Source organism: Dipteris shenzhenensis, chromosome 30, assembly GCF_047967505.1.
Source record: "Dipteris shenzhenensis isolate YYH24624 ecotype China chromosome 30, Dip_SZ_1.0, whole genome shotgun sequence".
NCBI lineage: Eukaryota > Viridiplantae > Streptophyta > Polypodiopsida > Gleicheniales > Dipteridaceae > Dipteris > Dipteris shenzhenensis.
Window position 1 is genome coordinate 30,222,945 of NC_141625.1, and position 26,632 is coordinate 30,249,576.

The 26,632-nt window shown below is 46.3% G+C and overlaps 1 protein-coding gene across 2 annotated transcripts in view; it reads right to left on the reverse strand.

The window, feature by feature from the left end:
• Nucleotides 1-26,632, reverse strand: part of LOC147881954 (uncharacterized) — a 138,364-nt gene that overhangs the window by 94,693 nt on the left and 17,039 nt on the right. For both annotated transcript variants that reach the window (XM_087402071.1, XM_087402072.1), the window contains exon 2: nt 2,932-3,039. In XM_087402071.1, the coding sequence (XP_087258197.1) occupies nt 2,932-3,039 (108 nt within the window). The remainder of the gene's footprint in view (nt 1-2,931; nt 3,040-26,632) is intronic.

The window sequence follows — 26,632 nt, forward strand, 5'->3', positions numbered from 1 at the left end:
TGGCTCGGAGGGGACATCTTCTGATTCGGGATCACATCCCGTAGATGTCACGGTTGGGTGGTGAGCAGCCTGCTCAGTTCTGATGTTGTGTGTGGTTATTTTGCAGATCAGGGGTTTCAGGAGTGCTGGGATGTGTCAAAAACCAACACAAGTAGTTGGAGCTACGGCTCCAGAACCTCCTAGAGCAGAGCAGAAAAGATGGGACTCTAGAGATGCACAAGCTCTTTCAGTGATTTCTGTTTCTATCAAGAGGTTCATTATACCTCACATTCGGTCATGCAAGACATCAATGGCAGCTTGGGAGATACAAGAGGGTATGTTTGCAGCAAGAAATGATGCCAAAGTTTCCTTTCTGAAGCGAGAGCTTTTCCATACGCATATGAATGAGGGAGATTCCATGAATTCTCACCTCACTAAGCTTTAGGATTTAAGGGAACAATTATTGAATATTGATGAAGTCATTCCGGATTCAGCGACGATCACCACCACTTTGAATTCTCTTCCTGAGTCCTATCTCGGTTTCCACACCTCGCTGAATTTGTCATTGAGGGGGGGCAGCAACCCTCTCTCTTTTCACCATCGGTAGGACTTCTGTTGCAGGAGGAGAAGACACGAAGAAATATGGCAACCTGAGCTGGCGAGCATGCTATGCTTTTGAGGTTCAAGTCCAAGGGTAAAGGGCAGCAAAAGCCACATGCCAATCAGCCCGCACATCAGCATAAAGCTGATTCAGGACATCCCTCTTATAAGACTAAGGGTGATGCAGATAAGCAGAAAAGAAGGGCATTTGTCAATATTGCAAGAAGCCAAGTCATTATATTGGTGAATGCAAGAAGTGCATAGCTAAAGAGAAGAAAAGGGATTCAGGTATGGCTGTGTCAGATGCATCAACTCCACATTCTCATGATGGGGAAGATATTACAGCCAACTTTATGGAAGAGCACTATGCCTTTCTATCTTGCACTTCACATTTTTCAGTGGGTAGTTTTCAGATGCTACAGTCACTAATGATGATCACCCTTATGCTTTTTTGACTTGCAGCTACGATCCTTCAAAGGATGCATGCTCTCTTAGTGTCAATGAGACACTTTATACTTGGTATTTTAACAATGGTGCTTCAAAGCACATCACTTCCAAGAAGAGTCTTTTTGTATCTCTACATCTGGACTTGTGCAAATAATTCTTCTTATTCAGTGTGTGGCGTGGGACACATTTCTCACATCCACTGATGGCACAGATTTCAGAATTTCATATGTTCTCTATGTGCCAGGCATAAAGAAGAATTTGCTTTCAGTGTCCTCCCTCAATAGAGGAGGATTTCAAGTTGTTTTTTATGATGATAAGTGCGCAGTCAGAGACAAAGAGAATGACTATGCTTTGATGTTGTCTAGCACTTTGTATCGGGGTCTTTTTCAGCTTGATTTATATGAAAAAAGATCCAATCTTGCATTATCAGTGAGCACTCCCACTGCTGCGATGAAGAATGCGGAGTTATGGCATGCCAGGTAATGGGCACATGAGCTATGGCAGCTTAATGACACTTCAGAGGCATGATATGGTTGATGCATTGCCTCCTTTAGAGTCACTTCCTCCTCATGCATGTGAGGATTGCATCCTTGGTAAGATGCATAGACTTCCTTTCAAGAAGGATGGTACAGTGAAAGCTACACGAAAATTACAGCTCATTTTACAGTGATTTCTGTGGTCCCATGAGGACACTTGCTTTTGGGGGTTATCTTTATTTTGTTACATTCATAGATGACTTCACCAACTACACTTGGGTATATGGTCGCAAGGAAAAATCATAAGTGTTTATGCATTTCAAACATTTTGTGGCTATGGTTGAGAATGAGACAGGACTCAAGGTGTAGACACTTCGCACAGATCGAGGGGGAGAGTATATGTCTCATGAATTTGAGGCATTTTTGAAGGAGAATAATATCACGCATCAGCTTACAATGAGGCTTACAGCGCAACAAAATGGCAAAGCTGAGCGAAAGAATCGCACTACCATGGAGATGGATAGATGCATGCTTACAAGTAAGAAGTTGCCTCACAGGTTGCCTAATGTGTACCAACTATATTTTGAATCAGGCTCCCACAAAGGCTTTGAAGACAATCACTCCCTCTGAGGCATGGCATGGGAGAAAGCATCGGATGTGAAGAGCCGAAGAGGAGTCAAGTCTCTCAAAAAAGACCGCGCTTGCTTCCAGACTCCCGCAACCTTGGTGCTCCAGTGCACGTTCCTGGTTCTCACAATGCATTTTTGTGGAGTATAGTTCACAAAGCAAAGGCTACACGCAAGATTTTTGTGAGTAGAGATGTTATATTCTCTGAAAATTCAGCACATACACATGCTGAATTTCAGATTCCAGCTTCTTCAAATAATGTGTTTAAGGGGATGCTTCCTAAAGCATTTGGTTCCCCAGCTGAGGTTCATGCTGAAAATATATTCTAGGCAGTGACCAATGTAATGTAATAAGTGGGTTAGGGGCACTTCTTCCTCTTAGAGGTTTTTCCCCCTAACCACAGTCTAATCTCTAACTACGATTAGTGATTAGATAGGGTTTTGTCACTTAGACAAAACCCTCATCTCTTTCATTGTACTTCACTTCAGTCACTTCAGTTCAGTACACTTTGGGGAGTGAACTACGTTCAGCTCACTCTCTCACCTAAACATGTACGGCTAAATAAAAAGGTACAAAATTGGCATGGTTCGAAGATGATTGCGCTACTTATGCACAGCGAAATGAAAAGGTATTAAATTGGCATCCCTACTCAGCCTGCATATACCAATGGGATCTATCCACACTAGTCTCTAGGTCTCCATGTGATACCAAGGTTAATCTGTCCACATTGGTCCCAACTCTCCATGTGTCTAAACCAAGATAAGCACATATGTTTTTGCATGCAAAATTAGGAAAAGCGAACCTTTTGAACAACATCTGAGTTTCCTTCGTTCAAAGCCTTACACCCATTTGGAAAGATGGTTATAAGCGTTCCCTCACCACCAGATATTGTAGGATTTTTTTCATAGACCTGAATATAAACAAAGCACATCAATAGCACATAAATGTATAGGGAAAAATGGATACCCTCAAAACAAAATTGGACAATAAATCATTGCCATTCACAGAAAGTGACATCATATCAGACTATGAACAAACCAAGTGCAAACTTTACCATATCTACTTTCTACTACATTACATTCCATGTCCCGGCATTCAGTGTCTTGCGTCTCCAAACATAGCACCATAGAAATGTCACTTTGGTACGGAATCTTTTGTCATAAAATATTACATAATCAAAGACCCTCTACAAGAGATTTAATTGTGCAATGCAGAACTTTTGAGACAAGATTAGACATAAGCATGCAATATGTCTTCTCTTTCATTCCTGAAAGACATCCGCTAATTCTTACTGGACCTCTTGGAAACTAGATGGATTTAGTCAAAAGTAAATGGCAAATTTGGTAGGAAATTTTTAGACACAACAATTCCTCGCTAAAAAGGATGCATCGGTTGGTAGAATCACCAAGGACCGTCTTGAGGAAAACACATCAAATGGGACGTTTTGATAAACAAACCAAAACTTGAGAAAGACAAAAATAAAGAAGCTACATCAACTGGGGGGGTTAACAAAGGCAGGACTTGATTCGAAGTACAATGCCAGCAAAGACAGGAAGGTAGATCAAATGGGAGGATTAACAGTGAGGCAATGTGTAATGCCACCTCATCTAAGTCAGCCAAGAGAAATGTGTCACAATCCCAATGCCAAACGTCACACCTGTATCTGAATTATCCTGAGAACCTCCTAAGTATCTGTGCCACTAGTTCCATGGCGTGCGTATGACCTCAACCAAACGTATGAAAACCCCCTTATCCTCAATTAATCACCTTCAATAACATGTCTGCAACATGCATATTATATTCTCAAGAGAGAAACACTGCAATTCTCTGCAAAATTGTTCACAGACAAAGCAGCGGTCATGTGGACATGATTGGACTATGGAACAAGTCCTAGATACCAAAAACAAATCGATGGCTGACAATTGGCATCTAGGTAAAGTCAAATACAAACTGGTGCCTAACCACTTGAATAGGGTAAGATGAAGATACATACAGTAGCATAAAATGATGTCGCAAAAGTGCTATGATAGAGGTTGAAGGTGTTGAGGATAATAAAAATTTCAACATACTTCTTCCCCTAATATGAGTTGTTAATCTATTGGATCCCAAGCACATATAGGTACTAATCGTGCATAATAGTTGCTGGGTACTTATCCTAATCGTAGACTTGAGGGCCCCTCTATGGAAGTGTGTAAGTATTTCTCCTTTTAAAATAAATAGGGGGTAGCTCTTGAGTTTTGTGGTACTTCGAGTCTTATCCTCTTCTATTCTATTAATACTATAAGAGCACCACGGTCCTCATTTTCTTGGACCTTGGCCCCAAAAAAAGTGTGAAGACATGAGCTTAGCATGTGCTTCAGTCCTTGTGTGACGAATTTTTTCTCTACACCCGTGCGAAGAGTCATGCGGAGCTCAAGAAGGATTCATTTGATCTTCATACATACCAGTAATTTATGCATCGAGATCACATGTATAGTTTGAATGCTTAAAAGCCTTGACTGTTGGGTCTCTGAGATCATATGCTTCATGGAAATGCAGAGCAATTGATTGCACTTACCTTTGATACTCGTCGTGAGAAAGAGAGAAATTTTACTAACATCTACGAAAGACCAAAAAGTCTATGAGACTGAAAAAAACCCACATACAATGAAAGCTAAGGGGTTGGGCCTCTAAAAAAGCACCCAAGCCCAAGGCTTATGTCTGATATGAGAATATAATACACCGCGTTGTCGATGCAAGAGAAAGAAACCCAAGGCAATGATAGAGAGCGTGATCCCTTGCCGCCGGTCACCTAGTCAACTATCCATCAATCTGAGTGGCAAGACCTATGTATGATGTTTGTGGAATCAACTCCATCAAGCGGCTAAGGATAGACAAGAAGAGCTTGTCTGATAGTGGGTCCGGATTTGGAGAGGTTACAGGTATGAGGTCGTCAAGGGAGGAAATCAATGATAGAATGTTACTCGTGCTCAAGATGACTAGTCTATCCAGGTGCCTCCCTCCTCTTCTCTTCTCTCCGGGCAGTAGTGTGTCTAATGACAAGTGCATGCTATCGTCACTCCAATGGTATGTCTCCCCACATCAAATAGAGAGGAGCTGCAGCCCTCATGTGGGAGTCCACCCATGGTCGGATTTGCCCAGTCATGCTCTCCGGGTGTCTACTGCATCTCATCCCTTGCTGCTCCTGGCTCTGAAAGAACAAAACAAAGCAGCACAAGCAGCTCATTGCCATATCATCATCTACTACCAAGTCAGCATAACTTGTCATGTCAAGATGGTAAAGATGCTGTCATAGATGATGACTTCAGTATACTTAGATTTTTGCCTTGAAATCAAAATCTGAAGTTTTTGCATGTTACAGACATTTCGTTGCCTTGGTAGAGAAGCAAGCTGAAAATTGCCCACATCAATACAAATGGGGGGTTGAATATATGTCAAAGGAATTTTTTGATTTTATGGCCTCATGTGGCATACATCATCAATGCACTGTGCCTTATACTTCTTAGCACAATCCCGTGGCTCAGAGAAAGAATAGATCAGTCATTGAGATGGTCAGGTGTATGTTGAAAGGCAAGCACTTGCCTAACAAATTGTGGTTGGATGCCGTTATGTTTACAAACTATATTTTGAACAGATATCCCACAAAGGCATTGAAAACCATCACACCTTATGAGACTTGGACAGGTCATAAGCCCAGGATTTCTCACATGAGGACTTTTCGATGCTTGGCATATGCACATGTGCCCAGACACGCACAAAGTTGAATGATAAAGCTGTCAAATGCGGTACAACTTAGAAAGCAAGGGCTATAAGCTCTACCAGCCCTGCACAGGCAAGATTTTTGTTGGCAGTGTTGGGATATCTCAAGGTGTATGCCCCAGGCACACCTTGGTTTCTATGTGTGTGTGCTAGAGGCACAGCCCATAAGCACTGTTAGGTGGTGGTAGAAGCCACATAGGATGATTGAGAGAATCTAGGAGCAAATTGAGGAGATGATTGTGGAGCTCAGAGGTCATCAGTGATGTCAGTGATCATGTAAGAGGTGCCTACTTAAGGACCTCATCTTTCTTCATTCCATAAGCAAGAATTCTGAGTTTGTGTTCACTCCATGCTTTCCTTTCAGTTTACCAACATGGTATCAGAGCCCTTTGATCCTCCTTGAGCCCATTTGTGCCACATCATCTTCTTCTTCTCCATCTTCACCATTTCTTCCCCTTCTTCCCAAATCTTGCTAAAGCTTGTTCTCCTCCGTTTCTCCGCCATTCTCCAAGCCCGTCCTGCTGGAGATACCTCTTGAAGGGGCGAACTTCCACCTGCAAGCAATTGTCACTACTAGTCGCCATTCCACGAAAATCGGCGAACCTATCTTCTGCAATTTCTCTGTGTCTCTCCATCTCTCTCTAATTCCTTTCAAGGGAAGCTTCTCCATACCTTGGGCTATCTTGTGTTGAAATCTGAGCAGCAATGGCTGCATATTCAAGGAGATATCAAGCAAAAACCAGTCGACTTTGACGACGCTCCAGCCAACAATATCGCGCGCCATTTCGCCCAACCTCTGTGCTGGATCTTCTCTGGTATATGAGCTTTCTTTTGCTTCAGAAAGCCCCTTTTTCTTTGCTTTGGAGAGTGAGATACAAGCCCTCCAAGTTCAGGCCTCTATTTTGGACAGTTTTGACAAGGTTGTGAGTGTGATGCTACATTAGATGCTACTTTAGCATTTCTAATGTTTTAAAGTGTTAAATAGCATCAGTACAACTGTGGCTACAACTTTGCTTTAAGTTGCTACACCTGGATTTGCTTGGAAAGCTTTCTTTTAGCTACCTCTATGAAGCATGCAAGTGAAAGCATCATTGATTTGTAGTATGAAATTTGATCACAAGTCTTTGCTACATTAAATGCTTATACTTTGAAGCTTTTCAGTTGTTTTCCTAGCCTTGTAAGAGAGAAGACACTTCCCAATTCTTGGGTTAGACCCTCTCATGGCTACCATATTGAATATGGACAAGTTCAATGGTAAGGGCTTCCACACATGGCAGATGAAGGTCAAGTTTGCATTAATGAGGGAAAACCTATGGGGGCTTGTCAAACCGGCTTCAACTTCTTCTTCAACAGCCTCCAATGCTGGAGAATCCTCAGCTCTAACATACCCAGCAAGAGATCCTGCTAGAGAGGAGAAAGCATATGGCATCATTGCTCTTGCTTTAGGAGATGACTATATTCATCACATCTCTAACTTAGCGTCTCCTTCAGAAGCTTGGCAGAAGCTTGACATTATTTTTGGTGCTAGCTCTCACATCTCAAAATTATCACTTAAGATTGCTTTCTTTGAATTAAAGATGGTTAGTGGCACTCCTTTGGCTGCCCATGTCAATTACATGCGGAGTCTCATGACTCAACTTGCTTCTATCAACTCTCCTATCACTACAGATGATGCTATGGCAGTGTTGCTCAAGAGTATGCCTGAAGATTATGATCATGTTGTTACCACTTTGAAAAATCTTCCTAATCCTAATCTTGAAGGTCTTATCTCTACTCTTCAAGAAGAAGAAAAGCACATGGAACTCCGGAAAGGCAATGACAAGGCCTATGCCATAAAAATCCAGAAGGGCAAGTTTTCACCTTACAATCATTGTGGGAAGACTAATCACCTCTCAAAAGACTGCTTCAAGATCAATCCATGCAAACACTGTGGCAAAAACAATCATCATGAAAAGTTTTATAGAGTAAAAAAGGAAGCAACTTCAAAGTCAAAAAATGCCAATCTACTTTCAATTGATGTGCCTCCACAAGATGAGGCATCCCATGAAGATTATGCTTTTTGAATCATCTCCATATATGCTCCAAATCTCTCTTTTTTATGTTGAGTCAAGGTACTCAACCTGAATAGTTCTCCAAAATGAATGAAATAAACTATTGTGTTTTGTAAACACCTCTGGTCACCATATGATGTAGGCCATGTGTATGTGTTTTTGCTCCATGGTACCTCCTGCAGACATTGTGTGCATGTACATGCAGGGGAGATAACCATTGGAAGGTCTTTTGTATCCCTTTTGTTTACCTTACACCCTTGGGAACCCTTGCTAGCTTGAGATCCTAGCCATTGATAGATCCATGACCACCATGAGATGGCATGTGACACCTTGTGCTAGCTGTATCCTTGACATAGCCTGAGGCATTCGCTTGAGGGGGGGTATGTTGGGATATCTCAAGGAGGCACACCTTGGTTTCTACGTGTGTGTGCTAGAGGCACAGTTAGGTGCCCATAAGCACTGTTAGGTGGTGGTAGAAGCCACATAGGATGATTGAGAGAATCTAGGAGCAGATTGAGGAGATGATTGTGGAGCTCAGAGGTCATTAGTGATGTCAGTGATCATGTAAGAGGTGCCTACTTAAGGACCTCATCTTTCTTCATTCCATAAGCAAGAATTCTGAGTTTGTGTTCACTCCATGCTTTCCTTTCAATTTACCAACAAGTAGGGATGTTGTTTTTTATGAATCTTCATCTATGCCATTGCTGGCTGTCAAAAACAGCCCACTATTGATGCCACAGATCTCCTTGACAGCTTGAGATTTGTTTCTGTCAGACTCCCATGATGATGTCACATATGAGATTCTTCCTCCTCCTAATGGTCATTTGCAGCCACATGTGCAGTCTGAAAATCAGCATGATTTACAGCCTGATATGCCTCAGATTTATCACGATACTGTGCACAAGCCATTGACCAAGAGAGCTGAAATTCAGGAGCCCAAAAGGCTTCCCTGTTGGCACCTTGACACTCTCAAAGACAGCAAACAAGATGCTCCTCTGCCAGCCCGTACTAGAGCAGCTGTTTGGAAAGAAAATGCTGATTTGGTTGTTTCTGCATTTGTTGTAGGCTATGCAGGCAGAATCAGATTCCATCCATCAGAATAACACTTTGGAGTTGTGTGAATTGCCTCCTAGCAAGAATGCCATTGGGACTAAGTGGGTATACAAGATTAAACATGATTCAGTGGACCGTTATAAAGCCCGTCTGGTTGCTAAGAGACAGCTTTTCGCAGGCACTTGCAAGAGGAAGTATATGTTACCCAGCCTTTTGGCTTTGAGGTTGTAGGTTCTGAAAAGAAGGTATGCTGGTTAAAGAAAGCCCTCTATGGAATAAAAAAGGCACCCTAGGCTTGGTATTCCAAGATACATGCTCATTTGCTTAGTCTTGGCTTTCAGAACAACCCTACAGAGGCGACCCTTTACATCCATAAGAGTGGGACAGATTTGCTGATTTTAGTACTCTATGCAGATGACATGCTTGTGACTCGGACACATGCTGAGCAAATTGTAGCTTTTAAGCTTGACTTGCAGAAGACGTTTGCTATGTCTGATCTTGGTCTTTTGCATTATTATCTGGGCATTCAATTTGCTGGCAGTGAGGGGGATTTTTCGATGTCACGATCCAAGTATATTGGACAGCTTTTGCAGCATTTTCAGTTTGAGGATTGCAAGCCAGTATCCACACCGTTAGAGCCTGATTTTCACCTCTCACCTAAGAATGGCAGTGGTGTATGTGATGTCACTCTCTATCAGCAGGCAGTTGGTTGTTTGATTTATTTATGCCATACCGGACCTGATCTTCACTATGCTGTCTCGCAGTTGAGCAGATATATGCACAGCCCTTCTATACACATCAACATATGCTTGAGCAACCATAGTGCGACTTCCATGAATTTCCAATCCATGCAACATGCCTGTAGCCAGCAGCAGATGATCCACGTATTGAAGCATTGGATGCGTGGCTATCGCATACAATAGCACGCTAAGTGGACAGCCCTGGGGAACCAAACAATGGAGTGTCTAATTTTCAGAAATATCCCCAGATAATATACATGTAGCTTTACTATCATTGTACAGCTAGTAAACAACATGTTGCATTTTTGTGCCAAAACCCAAGGCTTGCATGGTCTGCGAGATGAAATCCCATCGAACTGTGTCAAAAGCCTTGGCAATATCAACCTGCAACAATAGCACATCCTACTCCATGTATTTTGCATATTCTATCGCAATGTACACATTTGCAATATTATCAAGGATATGCTTGCAAGGAACAAACCCATATTGCGCAAGATGGAGACTATCATGTAAGTATCCTTTGATGCGATCAACCACCATTTTGGTTATAATCTTATAAATTATTGGCATAAGAATGATAGGACGCCAATCAGCCAAAGATTCACATATTTGCTTCTTTGGAAGAAGCTTAACAAGCCCTTTCTTCCACGAATCCAGCATTTGTTGTTGTTGCCAAGCACAATTAACCATATGCATTTTAAAAATCGCACAGGAGGAGCTCCCGTCTGCAACTGCCCGCCGCCATCAGCCAGCCCATTTGGCCGCGCCCCCCCTTGCCCTCCGTCTGGCCGCGCCCCCCTTGCTCTTCAAGTCGCCCTTGCCCTTGAGGTCGCCCCCTCCAGGCTGCCTTCAGGTCACCAGCCAGGTCGCCAGCCAGGCCACCGCCTCCAGGTCGCCAGCCAGGCCGCCTTTTAGGCCACCAGCCAGGTCGCCAGCGCGACGCCGCCATTCAGACTGTTGCTGTTGCTGCTGTCCGCCCCTTCCCTTTTGCGCTTCAGGCTGGGCTGCATCAGGGCCCTCTCCAGGGCTATTGCTGCTCGTAATTCCAGGGCATTGGCGGAGTTTCTGCTTCAGCATTGAACGGACTGTTTTCAGGCTTGGGTTTGAACCTCATTTTGCTATCCCACGCAGGCTGAAGTTTGGGGCATTCAACCAAGTTCTTGGGGATTGACTAGTGGTTGGTTGCGAGTTCTTGGTGGGTATTTTTTGCAGAGGTAGCTCCTCCCCTCAGGACAGCGCAAGCTGAGACAATGGAGGGCACTAATGCCACTCCCGTCGCCGAATCTGAGGAGATTCAAGTCACAATTTCTTTTCCTCCCAACATTGTGCAGATGATTGAGGCAGCAAAGGAGGGTTTTCGTTTGACGCATATCATTGGCTTTCTACCCAGTAGAGGCCAACAATTACGTGATTGGGTGTACACCAACATGGCCTCATTGGGTGTCTCAGTAACGGTTTTCCAATTGCTTGGCAGAGGGTACTTTTCTTTTGGCCTTCAGTCTGCAGAGCAGGCTCAAAGAGTACTTATGAGCTCTCCGATTTAGTTTCAGAGCAGAGTCATCCATTTGTGTCCTTGGCGGAAGCACTTCAGTACTACTTTCCCGGGACCGCGCCAGGTCTCTTTTTGGATGCTTTTCCCTAGACTTCCTGATGAGGTCAGCTCTTGTCGCAGAGCAATGGAGCATATGGCTAGTGTGGCAGGTACAGTCATCCCATCAGGTGCTAGACTTTCCTATGCTCAGTCACTTGGATACAGGGGGACTCCCGGGCCGGCCGGGAGAAGCAGAGACATTTCCTCCGGGTTTGGGACACACAGGGCCTCTTCTTCGAGCAAGCTTCGCAGGGCCTTCAGTGGCGCTACTCACCACCTCTCTGGCTGTTCATTCACACTCGCCTGATCCCTCCGTGAGAGAGAGCTTTACTTTTTGTTACCTTTTGGGCTGCATCCGATTTGTGAACGCAGCCCGTCAACTGCAATGCTGACCTCTTGTATCTTGTTTTCGAAGTAATATAATTAGCACTGTTTTTTCGGCAAAAAATGCTCAGTCACTTGCTGGTACAGGTGTTACGAGGGTCAGACTCACTTCAGAGTTTCCCCCTCCTCGACCTTTGCCTACTTTGATTTCGTACTCCACGGGAGATGGGGTCCAGATTCAGCAGAGGGTTTTGTACGAGGGTCTTTCTAATCAGTGTCTTTTCTATCAGAAGAGAGGTCACTTTATTAGGGATTGCCCCAGTCGTCGGCCTCGTTCAGGGACTCTGGATCCATCTCATCCTACGGGTGGGTGACCCAGAGCCTACAGTTCAGCCTTTAGGGGTCCCTGAGCCTGCTTCAACTCATTCTGCAAAGCGAGAGGAGACTCCTCCGGGAGAGTCTCCAGTGGACTCAGAATACTTGGAGGTGCCCCCAGTGGTACAGCTTTCACGGAGAGCTCGGAGGAGACGGAGACAGAGGGAGAGCCAGCAGCACGAGCAGCCCCAAGTACGAGCTGAGACACATATGCAGGAGACCCTGGAAAGGGGAGTTGTAGAGGACCATACGCAGGCAGGTCATGACACTGTGCAGGAGACGGTAGCCCAGGGAGTTGAGATACTTGTGCAGGAGACCCCGGAAAGGGGAGATGCGGCGGACCACATCCGCAGGCAGGTCACGACACTGTGCAGGAGACTGTAGCTCAAGATTTGATGACTCTTGACACTACTACCCCGGATGTCCAGTTATTTGTTCCTGAGATAGTTATCCAGCAGGAGACTGCTCAGGCTACTGTTACTATGATGAATGCCTCTTCCCAGCAGTCGATAGAGAGAGTGGTATTTTACGACACAGGTCAGAGTCAGAGCCCGTTTCAGGATCTCATGCACTTGTATGAGGTTCCCTCGAGACCTCTTTCTCTTCCTCGTCGCACAGTACCTTCCTTTGTTGCTATGCGGAGCGTCCTTTTAGACACCCCTCCCAGTACAGCCTCGTCCTCGCAGCTTTTCACTCTTGGTTTATCCTGATCTTTTGCGAGTGCGGTCATAGATTTCGCTTAGTACCCAGACAGGCATGAGGATTGGGAGATCCTAGCAAATGAGATCGAGCGAGATTATCAGTCACCCACGTTGACAGGCACCTCGTTACAGATTCTTCCTCTTCCTCTCACCTATTCTAGGAGCAGAGTTAGGACGGCTCAGCCCTTTTCAGCTCTTCGGGCTCCTAGACCTGACCCCAGGATGGTTGATAGAGATCTGCCCGTTGAGTTTTAGGCCTTCTTGGCTCGAGGGGTTACCATAGACTCCCTCACCTGATTGGAACTCCTCCCGGTGTTTTGCCGACGGTCAGAGGAGGTAGAGGAGTACTTGGGATCTGTTACTCTTTCCAGAGAGGAGCATATTCTTCGTTTCTCCGCAGGCAGCTTCTGATCTCGGGGGAGCGAAAGCTGGTCAGCTGAGTTACTTGACAGCGAGATTGCTAGACAGCTCATGAGCATGACTCAGTTCTCACTGGTTCACTGTATTGTCGGCTCGCAGATTCATTCATGCCCTAGGACTCTCCGACTTGGTTTCGGTGGCAAGGCCTTTCTGTTTCTATTCTTTGAGGTTCAGGGAGATTTTGATGTGCCCAGGAGTGCTGGTTGGTTTGACTTTCAGCTCCTCATTTCACACCAGAGTACTATTCCCTTGGATGGAGCCATTTTACATGAGTTGGGGCAAATTTGGAGTTTGATCAGAGACCGACTTTGGATTGCGCCGTTAGAGAGAGAGTTTTGTGTCGGTGCCACTGGCACCCCCTCACTTCCATCCGATGTCTAGGTTGTCCATCATTTCATGGAATGTGAGAGGACTGAACGGACGCAGATTTACTTCAGATGCAGATGGTTGTAGATCGGGTGTTCCTAGATTGCAGCTGCTTAGGGACTCCCTTCGGTTTATTTCCTCAGGGTCCCCTCCTGACATTGTGCTTATCTAGGAGCATAAGCTCTCCCAGGACAGGATTGACAGATGCAGATCCTTACTCAAAGGACAGAGTCGGACATTTTGGAGCCTAGCGGATGGCACGAGGGGAGGAGTTTCCATTTCAGTTTCAGCCAGGTGGGCCTCAGAGATCACCCAAGAGGGTACACTAGTGGAAAGCAGGGCATGTTATGTTATTCTTCAGATTGAGAGCACAGCAGTTGGTGTTCTCAATGTGTATGCCCCCAGAGATCCAGCCCACAGGCGTGCTTTTTGGAGACAGCTCAGAGAGTCCCTTCCTCAGGCCGACAGCTGGATTGTTGGAGGAGATTTCAACATGGTTGAATTCTCTGAAGACAAGTCGGGCCAGTTGGAGGGTGGCCTTTTTGACAGGGAGAGAGTGGAGTGGGATAGTTTTGTTTTGCACGCTGAACTTCACGATGCAGCTCGATTGGACGACTTTCGTCACTTGGCTGACAGTCTTCAGTTCTCTTGGTCGGGGGTTTTCCATGGCTCTCTTTCTTTGGTCAGACTTGACAGGTTTTATGTTGGCCAATGGGGCCAGGCTAAAGGAGGACAGATTGGGATCCGCCCGGGTTATGTTTTATCTGACCATGCTCCAGTCCTATTGCAGATTCTCCTTACCTCTCGTTTGGAGAGCACAGGCTCTGTAAGAGTTCCGCACTTTGTTTTTCAGGACGCAGAGTTCGTGGAGCGGTTAAGAGGGGCTTGGTTGTCAGAGGACACTCCTGTGGATCAGGGCTGGTTGATGTGGGTAGAGAGGGCTTTTGGCTAGAGTCAGCATGGCTTGCCAGTTGAGGGCAGAAGAGGAGAAGGAAAAGCTAAGAATCAGAGATCGGAACGCAAGAGCAGAGGTATCCAGACTTCAGAGATTGATTCAGAGTTTTCCTCATTCTCTTTTCATCAAAGGGCAGCTTTCGGAGGCTCGGGAGAGACTAGAGAAGATTCAGGGCAGGAGGGCCCAGTTCAAGTTTTACTCCCAGTAGACGTTCTGGATCCAGAAGGGGGATAGATGCTCTAGAGAGTTTTTCAGGGCAGTGGGTCTGAGATACTCTTCGTACAGCCTTCGTAGACTTGTGGATGAGGCCGGGTATCTTCAGACGGACCCTCACCATCTTGTTGAGATCACTTCCGATTTCTACTCCACTCTTTACACCGCCGATCCAGTCACCGAGAAGATGATCAGAGCCAAAGAGGAGATTTGAAGTCATGTCTCCCAGATGGTCTCAGACAGGATGAGTCATGTTTCGGATAGCCCACTATCACTCCTGGAGATCACGGACGCCTTACATGAGCTGCCCAGAGATAGATGCTCGGGGGAGGATGGTTTGTTGCCACTTCTTTTTAGAGCTCTTTGGGATACGATTGGGCCTCATCTACTCTCTGCCTTTTCAGAGGCTCTCGATACAGGATCTTTGGGCGAGACATTATGCAGAGGTTTGATTTGTCTCATCCCGAAAGGGGGAGACAAGACAGTCCTACGCAATTGGAGACCCATTACACTTCTAGGGACAGCCTACAAGATCCTAGCGAAGACCTTGTGTGACGCTTCAATTTTGTATATGAAATATTTTGGAATATATATCACAGATAGTGTTCAAAAAGGATGGTTTTGATGTTTTGAAGGTTTTAGGAAAGTTTGGTGTTAGTCGAAAATTTTTGGTTTTTGTCCATTATGGTGTCGGCTGGATTTTGCGGCTTGATTTTGAGTTGGTTAGAGAAATAATTTGAAGAAACTCTGTATGAGAGAGTTTTAGATCTTGTTGAGTAGAAAAACTTTGTCCTTGTGAAAAATTTGTGGTTCACTCGTTTGCATGCTTGTATGGAGGTCAGAAGTTGCTAACAAAGTGGTTTGAGCTAAAAGTGCATCTAGATTTCCGTGTCGAGTTGCAGGCATTAGACGGAGGTCGAGATGGAAGAGTTAGCCATGAAGGGTCAAATGCAAGGGAAAGAAGAGGGTCCAATTTTCGAGATGAGCTATTGCGCTTGTGCATTGGATCTACAAGGCAGGTGTGGTGATGCTCCGAACAAGGCTGTTTTCATGCCTTTTAAAAAAATTATTTAAAAAAAAAAAAGAGACGTCGAGATTCCGTACGCGTTTGATATCAAAAGCGCACGCTAAAAGATGGTGAAAAGCACATGCACGCTTTTCGAGAAAAGCTATTTTTGGCCAATTTTGGGAGCTTTTGGCCGCTTTTTGGGAGTCGTGAAAGGCTATAACAGAAGAGGAGATTGTGAGAAGGAGAACACACAATCCCAACGCACGCATATCGAGGCTGTGCGAAAGAGAAGAGAAAACACGCATCTCGAGGTTGCACGAGCAAAGAGAAGACACAAATATCGAGGCGCTGCGAAAGTGACATTTAGTGCACGCGAATCGAGGTAGCACAAAGAAGAAGATAAGATTAACATATTTTGAGAGTGAGAGTGAGAGTGTGATTGAGATTTGATCATTTGATCATCTCATGTGAGTGAGAGTGAGAGTGAGAGTGAGAGAGAGATAGCTCGGGGGTGGACGGGTGGTATCGAGCTCCTTCACGAAGTGATTCTTCTCCAAAATTATTGTAAAGACTCATCAGTTTGATTCATACTGGAATCTCTCTTCTTGTTCATTCGTGATTATTATCTTGCTACAATTTTGATCGTGATTGTGAAAGAACGGTGCGTGACACCTTGGCTCTTCGCTTAAAACCTTTGCTGCCAAATATCATCAGAGCTACTCAGACAGGATTTGTCCAAGACTGGAGTATCTTGGATAACATCTTCACCTTTTGGGAGGCCACTCACTGGGCGCAGGAGAGTCAGCAGGAGATTGCAGTTCTTCTTCTCGATTTTGAGGGACACTAGGGCCAGAGTTTCATGGGATACTATCACTTTACCATCCTCGCAGGGAGGACTTGGGGTTCTTGATCCAGAGATGCAGAGCAGAGCTCTTTTAGTCAAACTTCTTGTTAGAGATTTGACTCCAGGAGATCAGCCGTGGAAGTAGTTCCTACTGCATGGGATCCATCAGTGCACCCCTAGAGCAGCAAGCCAGTGGGCAGGTAGAGTCAGTTGGATCTTCCTGGCGGACCAGCATTCTTAGCCTTCCTCACCACTAGTAAAAAGGCTTATTCAGATCTGGGATCTTTTTCGACAGCACCTCATCAGAGCAGTTCCCTCCTTCAGAGAGGAAATTGCCCGACAGCCACTTTACCATAACCCCCTTGTTCGGTCTCAGGGATCTTCCCTTGGTACAGAACTTAGGACTCCTTTGGCCAGTTGGCATGCTCAAGGGGTTGTGACAGTTGGAGGTTGGTTCAAGGGAGGTGTGGAGATGTCAGAGGAGGTTGTCAGAGATAGACATGGGCCACTTCGACAGATTGCTGTGACCAGATTACTGATCATGAGAGCTATTCCTCAGCAGTGGAGGGATATACTCACAGATCCTGCCTATGTTCACCCCATCTCTACTTAGTCAAGTTGTTTTATTGAGGCTGGACTATGCATCGGAGTTTGTTTAGGACCGGCACCGTTTATCTATTTTATGTGGGGGTTAAAGGTCACTGTGCCTTTACCCCAGTTATGTACAATACTCAAACACATATATAAATGAATGAAAAAGAAGATTAGGGTGGTTCTGCACCCACCAAAAGTTTTGTGGCTCTGTCTCTCTCTCTCCTTCTTCAATTCTTGCTTCCGTTGAGAGCACTCTCAACTGGTATCAGAGCCCGGGTGATCTAGCTGAGCGTGCGTGAATGCTTGAAGCTCAGCAGCTCTGTGGGAGGAAGGAGAAGCTCTGTGGGAAGCTTTGTGGGCGACTTTACTTGCATCCGAGTGTGCAGAGACCTTGGAGGAACCTTTGTAAAAGTCACTTTGGCTTTGCGAAGTGGTTTTGAGAGCCTGTTAAGAGCTTTCAAAGAAAAAGTCGTTTTTTGAGCTTTTCCCTGTTCCGTTCGATAACAGAGACTCCGTATTGACTTGTAGAGGCAACTATTGCTTGCTTTTGGTATCCACTTCACTTCAAGAGCTTGGAAACACCTTCATTCTTGAATCTGGGATCATTTCATTGGATTTCTGACTCACTGTGTCAGTTTCTGCGTTTTTTGCCCGAGTATTGGAACTCAAGTTTGGAGCAACCATTTGCAGATCTGTCAGTTCCGGTGGACTCAGGAGGTTCTAAAACTTCTATGTTACTCATCATTCGCACTCCGGTGGAGTTTACAAACAACTCTGTTTCCAAAAACGTTTTTTAGTCCGTGTGTTGGACCCAGTGATTGAGACCACGGTTTCCAAAACTGTCTGTCCCATTGTGTTCCGGACGCCCAAAAACCCCTACCTATCAGTTCTTGCGCAATTCGGTGGAGGATTTTCAGAGTTATAGATCTCTGTGTATTCGATTTCGTCTCTCTGTTATGCATTTTTCATTCTAAGGTTTTGAAACCTTAGATTTATGCCACATGGCAGTGGATAAGTGTTGACTCCCATTTCCAGTGGATAAGTGTTGACTCCCATTTCTCACTCATCAGTTGGGATTTTGGAGTTCTTGCAGAAGAGAGATATTTGCAGATTTTCTTGCTGAGTCCGATTATGCAATGGCACCTATGTTTTGAGGCATCTCAGATTCTATTTTCAGTAGCGGTCATTACCGTGGGACTATGATTTCTTGAGCATACCTTATGCAGATGACTCTGGTTGCAGTTTGAGCAGTGTGCGCTCATTCGTGGTGTGCATTTGGATGCAATGGATGATTTATAGGCCATTTGGATGCATTACGGTCCTTATTGGATGCGTTGATAGGCCCAAATTGCCTTGTGGGATGCTATTTTTATGAACGCTTTGCACATGGATGCTATTTTATGCTGAGGGATAGCTTTGACACATTGCAAGTGATGCACTGATAGTGCTATGCTCTCTTGGATGAGATATTATTGATGCATATGCCAGTGGATGGTGTTTATGCTTGAGTCATTTGGCACTTATTGGCATTTTCTTTTGGGCCAGATTTGCTCATATCGATGCATAGTATATGCACATGAGTCAGATGCATCTTTTGATGCTTTGAGCTTTGAGTTTTGGTGATATTTCACTCTATTGTGGCATACACATTTGGGTGCACCTGGTATTTGGTGTGATTCTCTCTTGCAGGGACTAGCATTTGGAATTTTGTTTCATTTGCATCATGGCATCCTCTTCCATGTCTGAAAAGGAGTTTTTCAGCATTAAAATGTTTAATGGGACAAACTTTTCTTTGTGGAAAGAACAAATAAGGGATGTGCTTATTCAAAAGAAGCAGATTAAACCCTTGGTAGGGATTGAAGCTAAGCCTGCAAATATGTCTGAGGATGATTGGAATGAGTTGGATGCATTAGCAAAGTCTACTATTAGACTTCATCTTGCAGAGTCAGTTTATTTCACAGTAGTAAAATGAGCAGACTACGGAAGATTTGTGGAAGAAATTGTGTGCCACTTATGAGAAGGAAACTGCCTCTAATAAAGTTTACCTCATGAAGAGGTTGTTTGAGCTGCAAATGAAGGAAGGGGTCTCCATTGCTTCTCACTTGAATGAATTCAATATTATTTTCAGCCAGCTTCAGGCTCAGAAGATGAATTTTGATGCGGAGACTAAGGCAATATTTCTCTTATGTTCATTGCCATCCTCATGGGATACCTTCCGTACAGCTGTCAGTAACTCTGCACCTGGTGGAGTACTGAAATTTGATGATGTTGTGGGTAGCTTGTTGGCCGAGGAGATTAGACGTCATGAAGAGGTTGTTTGAGCTGCAAATGAAGGAAGGGGTCTCCATCGCTTCTCACTTGAATGAATTCAATATTATTTTCAGCCAGCTTCAGGCTCAGAAGATGAAGTTTGATGCGGAGACTAAGGCAATACTTCTCTTATGCTCATTGCCATCCTCATGGGATACCTTCCGTACAGCTGTCAGTAACTCTGCACCTGGTGGAGTACTGAGATTTGATGATGTTGTGGGTAGCTTGTTGGCCGAGGAGATTAAACGGAAGTCTATGGACGGCAACAAGCAGGATGCAGCCTTAAATGTGCAAAGGGGCAGATCACAGTTCAGCGGGAAGTCCCAAGAAAGAGGGAAGTCTCGTAGCAAATCCAGGGCACGGAACATTGAGTGTTACCATTGTGGCAAGAAGGGCCATATGAAAAAGGATTGCTACAAGCTGAAAAGAGAGCAAAAGGATAAGAAAAAGAATGCAAATTGGGATGAATATCAGAAGGAAGAGAGTCCAAGGGAGGACAAAGGAAAAGTGAAGATCGAGGAGATCAATGCAGTCACACATGATAGTGACAATGACGTTCTCTTCATGTCTAGTTTATTTGCAGAGTTGCTTACTACTTTAGATGATGCATATTCCCAGGATTGGATTTTGGATTCTGGTGCTTCATTCCATGTTACTCCCCATAGGGAATGGTTCTCCACTTATGATAGTGGAAAGACAGGTTGTGTGCATCTTGGAAATGAGTATGCATGTGACATAGTGGGAGCAGGTGACATAAAGTTTTCTTTTGCAAATGGGTCTGCATTTGTTTTGAAACATGTGAGACATGTGCCTAAGCTGACCAAGAGTCTTATTTCAGTGGGTCAACTAGATGATGCTAGTTTTCACACCACTTTTGGCTTTCAGAGTTGAAAAATTCAGAAGGACTCTATGCTTTTGGCCAAAGGTGCCAAGTGTGGGACTTTGTATCCCTTACATGTATCAGGGGTATTTGATCATGTTGTTGCAATAACCGAGCAGCCAAGCACTTCTTTGTGGCATTGTAGGTTGGGACACATGAGCCAGAATGGAATGAAACTCTTATGCCATTTGGGTTATGTACCGCATTTGAGTTTCTCTGATTTTGAATTTTGTGAGCATTGTCTCTATGGGAAGCATACTAAATCAGCCCATAAAAGAAGGGGAAAGAAAGAGTTTGAAAAGCTTGATTTGGTGCATTCAGACGTATGTGGTCCCATGCCTACACGGTCATTAGGCGGGGCTGAATACTATGTGACATTCATTGATGATGCAACTAGGAAAGTATGGGCTTATGCTATAGCTCGGAAGACATTCATTGATGATGCAACTAGGAAAGTATGGGCTTATGCTATAGCTCGGAAGAGTGATGTGTTCCAGGTATTCAGAAATGGCTGGCCTTGGTTGAGAATCAGTCAGGTAGAATGCTTAAATGCCTACGGACTGACAATGGTGGAGAGTATCTCTCTCATGACTTTCAGCATTTCTGTGATACATGTGGGATTAAGAGGGAGCTCACATCCCCTCGTACTCCAGAGCAAAATCCAGTTGCAGAAAAGATGAACCGTACCATTCAAGAAAGGTTGCAATGCATGCTTTCCAATGCAAGTCTTTCTGGTGGTTTTTGGGCTGAGGCAATGAAGACTGTAGTGCATGTGATCAATAGATCACCTAGTAAGAGTTTGGATGGTGGTATTCCTGAAGAGGCATGGAGTGGCAAGAAGCCCTCTTACTCTCATTTGCGTATATTTGGGTGTGAGGCATATGCACATGTGCCAAAAGAGCTTCGAAAGAAGCTAGATCCTAAGTCTAGGAAATGCATCTTTCTGGGTTATGGCGAAAGTGGAGAGATGGGCTATCGTCTCTGGGATCCAGAAGCAAAGAAGATCATACGTAGCCATGATGTGGTCTTCAATGAGAAGAAGATGCATAAGGCACCCATGAGGGATGTGGAAATGAGGAGAATCACTTTCCAGGATGTGAATCCACCTGCATATGTCGATAGACAGCAAGCTGTCCATGCACCAAATGTGCAAGAAATGGTGCCACCAAGTACTCCCACAGGTATACAATCAAGGGTAGATGATGGATCATCTATTGGTGGAAATGATGAGCCAAATGTGGCTGATATGCAAGTGGGACAGCAAGCTGAAATGCCCTTGAGAAGATCATCTAGAGTGTATAGACCACCTGATAGGTTTGTTCCAGGGGTAGACTATGTGATGCTTACTGATTGCGAGGAGCCTTCTTGCTATAGAGAGGCTATGATGCGTGAGGATCAACGCAAGTGGGAGTATGCTATGCAATCAGAGATGAGTTCACTTATGAAGAATAAGAGTTGGGACTTGGTTTCTTTGCCACATGGAAAGAAGGCATTGCCATGTAAATGGGTCTACAAAATGAAGGTCACAGGTGATGATGTGCCTAGGTACAAGGCCCGTTTGGTTGCTAAAGGGTTCAAGCAAGAGAAGGGTGTGGACTTTGATGAGATATTCTCTCCGGTTGTGAAGATGACCAACACTTAGATGCATGCTTGGACTAGTGGCAATAGAGGATATGGAGCTTATGCAGATGGATGTCAAGACAGCTTTCTTGCATGGGGATTTGCATGAGGAAATTTACATGGTGCAGCCGGAAGGCTTTGAAGAAAAGGGCAAAGAGCATTTAGTTTGCAAGCTAAAGAAGAGTCTCTATGGTCTTAAGCAAGCACCTAGAGAATGGTATCAGAAGTTTGATGCTTTCATTCGGTCCCAGGGTTTTAGAAGGAGTGAAATTGATCACTGCCTCTACACTAAAACGGCTAAGGATAATAGCCTGATAATCTTGGCACTATATGTGGATGATATGCTATTGGCTAGCAAGAATGGCTAGCAAGAATACTTATGAGCTAGATGCATTAAAGGCCAAGTTGCATGAGGCCTTTGATATGAAGGATTTAGGATTTGCAGGTCATATTCTTGGTATGCGCATCACGCGTGATCGGAGTAGGAAACTCCTTTGGCTTTCACAAAAAGAGTATGTTACAAAAGTATTGCAGCGTTTCAATATGGAGGGGGGGAAGGCAGTGAGTACTCCATTGCCTCCATATGTGAAACTGAGTCATACAGATAGTCCCAAATCAGATGAGGAAAGGGCCATGATGGCCAAGGTTCCTTATGCATCAGCAGTTGGGAGTCTTATGTATGCTATGATAGCTACTAGACCAGACATTGCATTTGCAGTGGGAGTTGTTAGCCAGTATATGGCTAATCCAGGAAAGAGGCATTGGGAGGCAGTTAAGTGCATCATGAGATACATGAAGGGTACCAAGGAGATGTGCATCTGCTTTGGTAAAGGAGACATGCATGTACTTGGGTACACAGATTTAGACTATGCAGGGCATGTGGGTAGTAGGAGATCCACTTCTGGTTATGTGTTCACCTTTGCAGGTGGTGCAGTGTCGTGGATGTCTCGCGCACAGAAGTGCGTTGCTTTGTCTACCACAGAGGCTGAGTATGTTGCAACCACAGAGGGTTGCAAGGAGGCTATATGGCTTGATTGGCTAGTGGGAGATTTGGGGATTCATACAAGTGTACCGACATTGCATAGTGATTCCATGAGTGTTATTCAGCTAGCACGGAATCCGGTCTTTCATGCAAAGACCAAACACATTGAGGTCAGGTACCATTTCATCAGGGAGGTACTTGAGGACAAGCGCATAGAGCTTGTCAAGGTTCATACAGATGATAACCCTGCAGATATGCTGACGAAGAGTCTACCTAGTCAGCAGTTTGAGTATTGTCGTGTATTGATGGGCATTGGATAGTATGCTCACTGGTTGTTCTCCCTTTAAGGCACATTGTCCTTTAAGTGGGAGGTTGTGGGGGTTAAAGGTCACTGTGCCTTTACCCCAGTTATGTACAATTTTTTTTGCCGAAAAAACAGTTCTAATTATATTACTTCGAGAACAAGATACAAGAGGTCAGCTTATAGCTGACGGGCTGCGTTCACAAACCGGACGCAGCCCAAAAGGTAGCATAATAAATCATACTCTCACGGAGGAATATGCTGAGTGTGAATGAACAGCCATCGGGGTGGTGAGTAGTGCCACCGAAGGCCCTGCGTAGTCTGCTCGAAGAAGAGGCTCTGTGTATCCCAAGCCTGGAGGAAGCGTCTCCGCTTCTCCTGACCAGCCCGGGAGTCTCCCTGAATCTGGTCCCACTGGCCTCTGAGGGTATGAATAATCTCACTCCAAATCTCCGCCATGATCTGGGCAGTCGATAAGGAGGTGCCACCGAGGATCTGCGCGCAGCGCGAGGTCCAGATGTGCCATCCTGTGATGCTGCTGATAATCTCCCAGACTGGCTGCCTCTCCCGAACTCCTGTATCAGCCTCTGCTAGGTGCTGTGGGATACCCTCGAGCGGCCCCCACGTCCCCTGTGTGATAAGGAAAGTGGGGTCCTGCTGGCATGCCTCGAACAAGTGATGAAGACCAGGTGCGGTGCTGCACCAACAGAACGCGCCCCAAGTGATCACTCCTAGCTCTGGTGCTGCCCGAGTAAGAAGCCCGAAAGTCCACCTCCACACTTCCTGGGCGCGCGTGCAGCTCCACAGGCAGTGTTTTGGTGACTCCTCATCCGCATGGCAAATCTGACAGCAACCGTCCTGGCCTATCTGCCTCAACCAGCTCCCCACTGGAAGACCTTTGTGGGTAAGAAGCCACAGGAAGTATGAGATCTTCCGCGGCCGCCAGCTCTCCCACAAGGCCTTCCAGAAAGCCTGCAAAAAGAACCTGGAAATACCCTGTGCGTACCAGCTAGGACGCTGGGTGGGGGGGCGGCTCTGCATCCTCCCGAGAACTCGCCTGCCCAGAGTCGTGCTGTAAGCGAAGAAGGAAGTCGGCCCCTGTCCTGTCACAATCTCTGGCCACCACCACTCTCCTGGGTCCCACTCAAGCTCTGACAAGGCCCACCCCTCCCAGAGCCAAAGACGCCAAAGCTGCAACTGGTCCTGCTCGATACTGGGGTCGGTATGCCAGACCTTCCCCAGAAGGCCTACGACCCTAACCCTCTGCCACGGGAGTAGGGGGTCGATGAGCGCATCCTCTCTCCTGAGTCGTCCGTCCCCTGAAACCGCGAAGAAGGCGATAGAGGAGTCATCCAAACGTCCTGCGACCACCAGTGGGATGCCACGGGGGGTGAACTGTCCCAGCCAGTGGGTGTCTCCAGGCATGAGGACCTGAGGCTCAGGTGGGGCCAACCAAGCGGCTGGGATCGCACCGTCGATCTCCGTGCGTCTCGCCTCGACTCCGCGTGCACCTCCCGCTGCGTCTGCAAGATCGGCCATCTCCAGATGTCTGTACGTATCCCTCCAAACTCGAAGGGACCGGGCTGGCCCCCTCATCCAGCCGTCCCACCTGATATGTGATCTCTCCCCCAACTGAAGGCCCTCGGCGTCTCTGACCTGCCCATTCCAGACGAGCGGCTGGCGATCGATCTCCTCCTGACAGCTGGGCTGGGACTGAATGAGACTGAGACGGAGCCGCCTCCAAACCATGAGGAGGCTACGAACGAGTGGAGAGCGGGGCTGAGTGAGCGGGGCGGAAGTGAAGATCCACCTGAAGGACGGTAGCCACTCTCCACCTCGGCGCGGGACACAAGAGCCGACTCCCTGCTGAAGTAACATCTTCCACGTCTGCCCCCCTGGGGTCAAACCGCGGATGATAAGCTTGCCTAACAAGGCCTGACTCTGAAGCTCTGGATCAATGACCCCCAGACCCCCCTCCGCCTGCGGAAGAATGACTGTCTGCCAAGCAACCCTGGCTCTGGTATCTCTCTGCCCATCCTCCCCAGACCAAAGAAAGTTCCGAACCAACCTCCTGAGCTGTGCCACGCTGGATCTCGAGAAGCACCAACAGGAAGCCACATACCAAGCCGTGGCTAGAAGGACCTGGTTAACTACTAAAGCACGACCTGCAAGGGACAGCTTAGCAGTGCTCCAGAAAGCCAGCTTCCGTCGGATGGAATCTAGCACCGGGAGAAACTGCTGAGCTGGCGTAATGTCTAGGCCAACCTGGAAGCCAAGGTATCTAGCTGTCTGTCCACGTGGAATCCATCTGAAGCCCAGGAATCGCCCCCACTGAGAACACGCCCCCGGGTCTGTGAGAAAACCAACTGATTTGTTCCAGTTGATTTTCGCACCAGCGGCCGAGCAGAAAACCTCCAGGGCCATCCGCACCCTCTCTAGCATCCTCTCATCGTCCTGGACATAAAGGGCTGTATCATCTGCGTACTCTGAGTCCAGAAGCTCCGTGTCCTCCCGGAGTGGAAGGCGAACACCCCTGAGCCCTGTGGACCTCGCCCGAAGGTAGTAAGTCATGGCCTCGGCGAAGAAGAGAAACAGATAAGGAGCCAGGGGACAGCCCTGACGTACTGATTTCTCCAAGCTGAAACGCTCACCCATCCTGCCTCCAATGATGACTCTGCTAACGCTGTCCTGTACAAAGCTGAGATACCCTGAATCCAGCCTGCCGGGAAACCTAGCCGCTCCAGAGTCCCCTCCAAAAAGGACCAATCCACGCGATCGTAGGCCTTCTCGAAGTCGAGAAGTAAAATGGCAAGGTGTGAACCGCTGTACTGAGCCCACTCCGCCGCCTCTGAAAAGGTGAAGACATTATCCAGGATACTGCGATCCTGGACAAAGCCTGTCTGAGTGTCATGGACGAGGTCTGGGAGTAGAGGTCGAACTCTGGCACTGATCATCTTGGCGAGGATTTTGTAGGCAGTGGTAAGGAGAGTGATCGGACGCCACTGGCGGATCTCCTGTCTATCTCCTCCCTTCGGGATGAGGCAAATCAGTCCCGAGGAAAGGCTCTCTGGCATCTGACCGCTGCTGAAAATCCCCTGCAGAGCTGCAAGGAGGGGCTGATGGATCTGGTCCCAGAAGGAGGTGAAGAAAGCTCGGGATAGCCCATCCTCACCTGGGCATTTCTGCCCATCAATAGCCATCAAGGCCTCCAACATCTCATCCGCGGTGAACGGCGCCAACGTCGCCTGCATGCTGGGCTGGACCAGGGATGGAATGTGCCTCCACACCTCCTCACGGTCACGACTAGCACGAGGGGCAAGTGGCTCCTGCTGGAAGAGGGTCCTGTAGAAGTCAGTGGCCAACCCCAGGACCTCCCCCGGGTCCGTAACAAAGTGACCATCCGCTGTCCTGAGAC